We start from the raw sequence: 10099 nt of genomic DNA, 5'->3' as shown, positions 1-10099 counted from the left end.
TCTAAAGCTATAATTCTAACCCTGTTTACCTGAGAGTAAGACCCATTAAATTCAATAGGGTTTAGTTTCTGAGTAGACATGGTTAGGAATGTGCTGCAAGTTATTTCCCAAACATAATATATCAGTTTACAATTCTAACCAATTGTACAAACACACACGAAATTGTCATACCCATTTAAAAACTAACCGACTGAGCCCTAGGCAATCATTCTGTCAGGGACACACAGTCCACTTCACAGTGAAATGATTAAGACATACATTAAGGCAGACAAGGAGTGTTTTTGAGTAGCCAACCAGCTTCAGGAACATCTAAGCTGCTACATCCAAATAAACATGCATGGAATCAGTTTGCATGGCTACAGTCCCTCCACACTTACTTGTGTGTAAGCCCCCAGCGAACATTCAAATAAATGTGCATAGGACCAGACTGCATGCCTTCCAGGCTAGAAAAATCTCAATAAATGTTTTTCCTCCAGCCGAAGACTGTGGCAGTCAGTGTCTGCTTGACTCCTTTGCCTTATTTGGTGTCTGAAAAAGATTCCCTGCAACAAAGTGTCTCTGCTCCAGTGTCAAGGCAACAAGCGAATTAAACAGCTGAGCAACTAGAGGGTAAGTACGATCCTTTTATATAAATCATCGGTTTAAACAACACAGTAAGACCACTTTGTGCTAAGAGCTTAATCCTGTAAAACTTAGAACTCAGGAGCTATAAATTCTAGTGGTAGTAAGTCTGTAGAAACCTAGCTTTCATCTCTACTCAAGCAGGGCCACAGTATACCAGAAACGTATATAAAATTTCAATTTTAGAGAGGTGGTATTAAACAACAACATTAAATCAACCTCAGATTTATGATTCCCCATGCAACAGAGTAACCCTTAACAATTTTGGTCCAGAACACCTTAAGGACCATCTAATGGCTTAGATTCCTGTCCAATCACTGAGGAAGTCATTGCGGAAGTCACTGTTAATGGTTCCCTAAGGCTCAGGTGCAAGGCTTGTATCCACCAGTATTGCCATTAGTATTGTGGGCCCAGTCTTATGGAACTTCTTCCACTTGAGATCAGACAGGCCCCTTCCCAACTGAACCTCTGAGGACTAAAAAAAAAAATCCAGCAGGCATTTTAATTGTAGTTTGATTGTATAGTTCTAATTTATACTTATTTTTGGATTGCCTCTTTTAAAACTGCTTAGAGAGTATTGTAGGTAAGCAGTATACAAATTGTTTAAACAAATAATACATAAATAAATAACAAAAATAAACTAGTGACAGAGTAAGCCTAGATTTTAAAAAGCAGGCTTAGCTTTTAGATCAAGTTCGGTATAGTACAGACTTCAGTTAAAAAGGACGGTAGAAAAGGAAAGTATAGAACAGGGGTCAGCAACCTTTTTCAGCCGTGGGCCGGTCCACCACCCCTCAAACCATGTGGTGGGCCAGACTATATTTTTTTTGGGGGGGGGGGATGAACGAATTCCTCTGCCCCACAAATAACCCAGACATGCATTTTAAATAAAAGGACACATTCTATTCATGTAAAAACATGCTGATTCCCGGACCGCCTGCGGGCCGGATTGAGAAGACGATTGGGCCGCATCTGGCCCCCGGGCCTTAGGTTGCCTACCCCTGGTATAGAAGCTAATGCACAAGGGCAAGATTCAGCTGAAAGTTTCAGTTCAGTTTAAGTAAAACTAGTTCAGGTTTTCAAAGCTAGAGTGTAACTTACAAGTTAAAAACTAAATAGTAATTTGCACTTTAAAAAGCCACAGTACAAGTGCAGTGTAGGACTGCTTTAAGGTTATTAAGTGCAGAATACAAGCTAAAGTCAAAGAATTGGCTTCAGCTCCATATATACCAGTTAAAAGCTATTTTCAGTTTTAAAAGCAATCTTTCACAGCAAGTTAATCCCCACTTAATCACTGCCCACCCCGATAAAAAAAAGATCTCCATACCCAGGGTGTTAAAATGACCTAAATTCACACACCCCTTCCAAATTCCTACTCACCGGAATTTGAACAAGCCCAGCAGTTGTGTTACAACTTGGTGTTTTTCAAATGAGGACTTCCTGATCTAACTAGTTGCATTGGCAAGTGGGGAAAGCTAGCCAGGGACATAAATCTGGAAAAACCTAGCCAGGGAGCCTGGTCCATAAGCAAGAGGAGAGCCCCTGTGGATGCCTCGTCAAGGAGTGAGTTCAGCAGCAGGATGAGGTCAGGGCAAAATACTTTGGCCTGCCCCTTAGTGACCTAACATGTCCCAAGCTCCCAAGTAAACAAACAATAAATTGTACAGAATGCCACGTGTACAGCTATCTTCCTTTTGGATAAAATTAATACATGTGTGCTTAGTAAAATGAGCTCCTGGCCCTCAGTTTGTTCCCTTGAGGGCAAGGTGGATGACCTGAAATAAAGCCAAGAGAGGTTGGTGGACAAGGTCTCTGGGGACATGCTGTGTCCCAAGGCGACAACTCCTCTGCTGACACACAGAATGACTCTCTATGCAGGAGTGCCCAAACAATTTTCAAAGAGGGTCAGATTTGAAGTGAACATGCATGAGGGCCGACCAAAGTTGTTGAGCTTTTTTACAATTTTACCCCATGACATATACTGTCACGGGGGCCGGATTAAATTGACTGGCAGGCCAGATTAGGCCCCCGAAACAGGCTTTGGACATGCCTGCTCTAGGGGAAGGAGTGCACCACTCTGAGAGGAAAATGAACTCTTAGAATGACCCAGTCATTGGGGTATGAGCTGTTATCCTCTCATGCCAAGGATACACCTCCAGGCGGAGACAGGGGTATCCTGGTCGTGAATGTTTCAATCATTAGAGATATAGATAACTGGGTATGTGACTGTTATGTAGATTGTAGAGTGAACTGGCAGACACTGCTGGGGAGGAGTCAATGGCCATGGTGCATGTTGGCACTAGTAACACAGAGAAAAGTACTTGTGTGATCCTAAAAGAGAAATTTAGGTTGCTAGCTAGGAGGCTTAGAGTCAAGAACTTCAAGGTAGCTTTCTCTGATGTGCACAGGGCCAGCTAGACAGGAACAGCTGTGTGGTCTCAATGCATGCATGAAATGGTGGCATCTGGAGGAGGGCTTTGGATTTGACAGGCACTGGGGAATGTCATTGGATAAGCTGGGCCTGTATAAAAGGAATCGATTCCATTTAGGCCCGATTGTTGGCACTTAAAAACAAAAAGGTGGCAAAGCATATTTTAAACCAATTGTTGAAATCCCTGCCATGTTTGTCTATCTATTATTATTACTATTAATTCAATTTAAATACTACCCTTTATCAAAAGATCCCAGGTAGTATACAACATTAAGAACACATTTTATGGAGAATAATAATAAAAACACAATAAAAACATAATTTTTGATATAATTTCCCCTGCGCAGGGCCAGCTAGATCACTTAGCAAGCAGCAACTAGAGCATTTGGGGTTTTTAAATTTAGCTAAGCGGAACATGGTAGAGACTTATCAAATTTTGAATGAACAGAGGAATCTTTTGCCATCTCTAATTATACTGAAATTCAGTGTTACCCAATGAAACTAACATACAGTAGGTTCAGGATGGACAAAAGTAAATATTTTACCCAATAAGGAATTCTCAGACACAAGATGCAATGATGGACACCAGGTTATGACACCTAGATCTGTCAACGACTATGGTTAGATAAAACTTCTATGTTCAAATACAGTACTCCTGCGAACACCATATGCTAGACTGACAACAGGGAAGGATGGTTTGCCTGTATGTCCTACCTGTAAGCTTCCCAATTCAACCACATGAAGCCTTGATCAGATTTTTTAAAAAGGCAATTCTATGATGTTATCCTATGTTTCTATTTTGTGAACCACCCTGTGATCTGTGGATGAAGGGTGGTATACATTAATAATATGTTCTGTACAATGTCTAGTAAGGTATAGGTCCTAAAATAGTACATTTTGGTGGGAGAATAATCTTGGAAAGTCTGGGGTACTTAGAGAGAAGCAAAACACAAGTCACAGCATACAGTGCCTGTATTGTTTTCATAGCTCTTATGCTGCACATTTCAAATAAGCACCACTGAGGAGTGCCCTCATGCTTGTGGTTAGTCGGTACCTGTTGTACATATCTGCCATCATCTCCACTTCCAATTCAGCCGCCAGCTGCTGAGCCCTCACAGGATCCATCACACATTCAAGTATTTGTCCTTGACACTGCTGGAGAACACAAAGGATCAGAACCCAATGACTCTACCTATAGTACACACACACACACACACACACACAATCAACAAGGTTGCCACTTAGTCTGTATTTTACATCGCTGCTCAGTTTTTCAGTGGTCAGGTCCATCTGCAGTCCTGGCAGTAAAAGGGCAGATAAGTGTGAGCTGGTTTGCGCCCCACCTAACAGATCAGTGCTGTGACAAGAGCAGACGCTGACCCTCTGCTGACCCACTAAAGCAGGGACAGGGAGCCCTTCAGATAGTCAGCCCATAGCCAGAGATGATGGAAGCTACTGTGCAGCAACACCTGGAAGGCCAGAGGTTTCCCTGCATTAGGGGATGTCTGACCTGGATGCAGAAGACCACTGCTTGGGGTGAGGGAATGTGGGAATGTGGACCCAAAAGGACAGCACAGGAGCTGCTGCTGTTCTGTTTGCTTTTCAAAAGTAAAACTGGCAACGTCCATCCCGCCGGCTCACTGCTTCCCAGCCTGACCCCCGCACCGCCCTCATTCCTCACAGCCCGTGTGAACCCCCCTCCTCTCGTACACGCACACGGAGGGAGCGGGGAGCCCCCAGGCGGCAGCTCCCGTCCTCTCCCCTCGTCCCCCCGCCTGGGCTGCTCTGCCCATCAACTCCCGCCAGTTGGACAGCATGTCTACCTCACCGCGAGCAACGCTCACCTCCAGCCGCAAATATCAACCGGAAGCACGAGGAAAACCATAGAGACTTCCTGGCATGTATAATGCCTTTCTAGGCGGCCTGTTTTTCCTTTTCCCCAGCGAGGGACCATGGCCCGTGTTGCCATAGAGTTCAGGAGGGGGTGATGGACGTTGGGAAGGAGGCGGGATTTCCTCAGTTGCGCTGTCAAGGGATGAGAAGCGGCTACGTCATCGCCCACCGCGGAGGGGCTTCTTGCCTCATGCCTGCATTATTTACCTTGTGTATTATTTAGTGCGTTTCTTGTCTGCCTTTGTCTGCAAACGCAGGCCGAAGGGGAGAGGGGTTGTAAACAAAAATGCATGGAGGATTGCAAAGCAACACAAAGACGCAGCAGTTCACAGGAGGGCTTTTCCCTCCACTTCTTATGTGTTTATTTTTATGAAATCCAGCAAAAGCTGAAAGGTGCAAAACACACACACACACACACACACACACACACACACACACACACTATTTCATAATTCATTACAGCAACGAATTATAAGCTGAATTAAATATGCTGCCTTTCAAACATTTGTTTGATAACTGATCCAAAGGAGAGGGGAAACAGTTTGATTTGCATATTTAAATACTCCATGGGTGGTACTCAGTTTTACTTAGAGTAGACCCACCGAACTTGCTGTTGTTTACCTAGCTGGAAAATAATAATAGACTCTTGGGCAGTTGTGAGTACAAATGGATTTTCAACAGATTACTTTCTAAAAAGGAATTGCATTATTTCTATCTTTTCATATTCCAGGAGCTTTAAAGGCTGTGATTGTATGAATATTTATTTGATTATGGCCCTTTAGATTTAGTAGTCTTACTTCTGAGTAAATATGCACAGGCTTGTGCTGTGTGCTGCCTACTACACTGAACAACAAGACTTCTCAGAAAGCAAACATTTATAATAGGTTATATAACATGTAACAGTTAGATGTGCTTTTGTTTGTTTTTTGTTTGGTCAGCTCCTGAAGCAAGCTTTTAATATCTGACCTGGACAATTAAGGAATCAGTCACATAGTTTCACTGATCTTATATGCAGGCTTAAAGAAAAAGCTATATTCATAAGCTGACACCTTTGGAAACATAACCATCCTAAACCTTTCAGTTTCTTTTATCAAGTGCAAGTAGATGTTCTTACTCTCCTACAGATTTCTGGAAGCATGCCCAAAATTTATGATTGCCTAACAAAAAATCCCTGGGGGCATCTGTGTGACAGTCCCCTGAAAAAGGACAGAAGGAGTGTGGCAGGTATTAAGTCACTGAAGGCACGACAAGAAAATGCTCAGATACTTGGTGATACTGGCCCAAAAAGGACCAAGCCAGTACAGTCAGAAAAGGTTATTTGTTTATCAGCCTTTTATGTGCAGTATTCTGTCCTGATGGTGTTAGAAGGAAGAAAAAGATCAGCAGTCATATTAAAGTAGAAACAGAATATATGACTTTGAAGAAAAACAGGAAAATCTATATTCCAACTCTAATGTACCACCTATACCTCAAAGTTCTGGTTGGACACTGCCATCTCAGGCCTAGGGCAAACCTAATGACTTGTCTGCATGAAAAATGAATCCAGGGCTTTGAAATCTGAAAATATGAGTCATAATGTCTGGGGAAATGCTATTAATTTTGAGACTTTAAAACTTTACCCTGGACTCCTGGCTCTGATGTAGCATGCCCTGCTGCTTAACTGAGCTGGAGCCCTCTGCAGAGTCATCCTTTTATGAAGAGCCCTCGCTGTGCTTTTCTGAACCTGTAACAAGACAGCCTAGAGAGGACAGACTGTCTGCACAATTACTTTCTGAGGCTAGATGCTTCTCCGCATTCCGAGTTTGCTGTCGGTCAGTGCTAGATGAAATGTGATTTGGCTTGTGGCTGATTTATTTTTGCAATGGGAAATGAGGTGGGCACAGACAGAAGCTGTCTCGATGCCCAGTTCTTGATGCACTGCCCTGAAATGGGCAAATGACCCCTGTAAAACAGAAAATGACACAAAAACAGTCTGGGGACAAAAATGGTGTGTTAGTTCCATATTTAACCACCAAGGTTGTTATGTGTGGACTCAGCTAGATTGCTCCTGCATCTTGCTGTTCATATTCTGGCTGAAACAAAACTGATATCATACCAACAAGATGATTTGGGATGGAACCAATTCTCCATGGTACAGCACTTCCTTTACACACAAAACGTCCCAGGTTCAGTCCCTGGATCCTGTTAAAAGGCTCTGTAGTAGCAGATGGTGTAGCAGCCAATCCTAGTAGACTATACAGAAGTAGGTGGACAAATAGTCTGACTTGGTACAAGGCAGTTCACCTTGTTTATATGAGTTGCAGCTAAAGTCTAGCTTTGTTGCTTTGTGTGTAACTGAAGCTCACAGGGTGACCTTGGGCCAGTCACCATCTCTTAGCCTAACCTACCTCACAGGGTGAGGATGAAATGGGGAGGAGGAGAACCATGTACGCCACCTTGAGCAACTTGGAAGAAAAAAGGTGGTATATAAAAGTACAGTGGTACCTTGGGTTAAGTACTTAATTCATTCCGGAGGTCTGTTCTTAACCTGAAGCACCACTTTAGCTAATGGGGCCTTCTGCTGCTGCCGTGCCACTGGAGCATGATTTCTGTTCTCATCCTGAAGCAAAGTTCTTAACCTGAGGTACTATTTCTGGGTTAGCGGAGTCTGTAACCTGAAGCGTATGTAACCCGAGGTACCACTGTAATAAGTTAGAAAAAATTAAATAAATAAAACGAATATTTTCTTTTGCACCCACATGTGTACATATACACTGTATGTAATCTGCTAACAGAGGATATAATTTCATGCATTTGATGAAGTGGATCTAGGTTCCTGAAACCTTATGCCATAATATACTTGCTAGTGTTTTAGATGCTACATGACTCATTTCTTTTTTGCCTTTCCCTTTTGCGTTGAAAGTATTTATGTGCAGCGCACTCTGTGACCACACAAGCCTGGCAAAAACTCTGTTGACAAGGTTTGAAGAAAATAAAGCACTGTGGTAATGCAACAAGACAGCCATTTTTGTTACAGGATAAGCTAATATTCATTTCTAATTCAGTAGCAGTTTCGAGAATCAGATGCATAAGTGATGCAAACCTTAGAGACCATACAATGCAAGACAAACCTGAAACACATTGTAGTCCTTAGATTTCCACCCACCCCTTGACATTCACCACAATACATGGTGCCACAATGCCAAAGAAGGAAACAATGATGTGATCCCAGGGTTCATATTTATCTCATCATAAGTATACCATTGCCAAAGACCTGAACACTATGTATTTAGAAAAAGACCTGTACTGAACTTGGTTGCTCACCTGAGGACATATTTACATCATTGGATTAACTGACTTAAACAAGACAGCCATTAATAGTGAAAGTGGTGTGGAACTCTAATGACATTCTTTGCATTTGTGGGTTGAATTCACACTTGCTTTCAAATGATTTCTGGCCATTTTCAGATGACACAGTTGTAACATGGAAGCCTGCTCCACTGAGCTGGGAAATCTAGATTGGGCAAATTGCAGTCATTTATTTCCATTCATGGCTTGCAGTGAGATTTGAGCTCCGACAGCTGCCAAGCTTTTAGGTGAATTGTATGAAGTGTGTCACTAGAGCTATTTTCATCAAGGCTGAATTTTGACACCCAAGTGACAAATTGGCTCGGTTTTCTTTCCAGCTCCTTGGAATCTTGTCTGCTTGGGGGCCAAAGCAGTGCAAGCGGTGATGTTTCTTGAGGCATTTTTCAACAATTTGGCAGGAGTCAACTCTTTGCTACATGGTTATATTTAGCCATGCAGCAGTTTGCTTCTTTTTATGTTTGGAAACAAATTTGAACCCACCCTTGTGTAGCCTTGTTATGCAAGCAGTGAATAAAGCAACTTCTGCCATGAGCCAACAATGTTTCCTGCCTTGATGGGACGCTCCTTCTGGATCACTTTGGTTACTCTCCATTTACAGTACTTAGGAAAACAAACAGGCATGGTGGAAAAGGGAGGAGGCCTAACATAGATCACACAGCAAATCAGTCAGACAAAACATGAACAACTTTTCTAACCACTGGGTCATTTTACCACTAGGGTGGTAACTTGGATAAATCAGCAGTGGAAAGCCGCAAGGCGTCAGAAAGACCAGTAAAAAGAACATGATTGGGTGGAAGATGGTCAGGACCACCTCGGTGTGTCCACAATCTGTCTTGTACGATTCTCCTGTGCCTTTATTAGCTATTGGATATATAGCACTGGTCACAAGTGAGTCTTCTTCTGCCCTGACAGATTTCCCAGACATATCATACACTCACAAACACGGTTTGTGAACCAGGATAAAACAAAAAGCTTCATAATACACTACCAAATCTGCCAGTCCTATTGCAGGTTACAAAGGGCCATGTGATATTTAAATGTAGGACTGTCTGCTCTTTGAAGCCCGGTTCAATTATTCCTTCTCACTATACACACACCCCTTCCTGGTCCTGTTACAACCCTGGTTAAGGGACCCATTCAGTCTCTATTTGGCCACAAGAGGTCAGAGCTGCTTCAGAAATGAAAAGATGTGGTGGGAAGAGTGTTTACTTGAGTGGATTGAGTGGGTTTTGTGATGAAGAGGTTAATCCCATAGTTTTCACCAGGTTTTCACTGTCACCCTAGGAAGACATTTTAAAACAGGCTTAGAAAGGATAAAGTCCTTGGCAAACACGGCGTTCGAACCATGGGTTTCTCTCAACTGAGAACTATCGCAGTTTAGTTCCCATAGCAATGTTTATAGGAAACATGCTCTGTCAGGCTGTGAAAGATGCAAAAAAGGACAGTGACAATATTTGTGTAGCTTGTGTTGCCAGCGAAATATTATTTAGGTCTCTGTCATTGAGGAAGATCTTTCCCAGAGGAAGCTGGACTGACAGACTGGGATTCTATTCCTAGGGACTGCTCAGGTCAGAATATTAACATGCTTTGGGGTCTTGTCCCTAGGCTATTAGTAAATTTTCTATATTGTTAAGTACTAGCTATATAACCTGTCCCTTTATGGAAATAAGGTTGCAACCCTAAATAAATTTGCTAGTCATTAAATTCTGTTGAATTCAGTGGCATTTCTGACCAGCTTTTTTGGGGGGGGGGTAGGTTCAGACCACAAGGCTTGCTTGCCCTTACTTCTTAGAAGAGTGGGTGCTT

The 10099-nt window shown here is 42.6% G+C and overlaps 1 protein-coding gene across 4 annotated transcripts in view; it reads right to left on the bottom strand.

The window, feature by feature from the left end:
- The window catches only part of TIMM10 (translocase of inner mitochondrial membrane 10), a 33927-nt gene that overhangs the window by 2193 nt on the left and 21635 nt on the right, over positions 1 to 10099 (bottom strand). The window contains exons 1-2 of one of the 4 annotated variants that reach the window (XM_081878439.1): positions 4897 to 4931; positions 4107 to 4207 (exon numbers count right to left, since the gene is read on the bottom strand). In XM_081878439.1, the coding sequence (XP_081734565.1) occupies positions 4107 to 4177 (71 nt within the window). In that variant the 5' untranslated portion in view covers positions 4178 to 4207; positions 4897 to 4931. Of the gene's footprint in view, positions 1 to 4106; positions 4208 to 4762; positions 4932 to 10099 lie in introns of those variants that run through there. The other 3 variants (XM_081878441.1, XM_081878440.1, XM_081878442.1) reach the window with 3 other exon arrangements.

Source organism: Podarcis erhardii (genome assembly GCF_964252035.2).
Source record: "Podarcis erhardii genome assembly, chromosome: 1".
NCBI lineage: Eukaryota > Metazoa > Chordata > Lepidosauria > Squamata > Lacertidae > Podarcis > Podarcis erhardii.
Note: the sequence above shows the minus strand (reverse complement) of the source record. Positions and strands in the feature narration are given on the sequence as shown.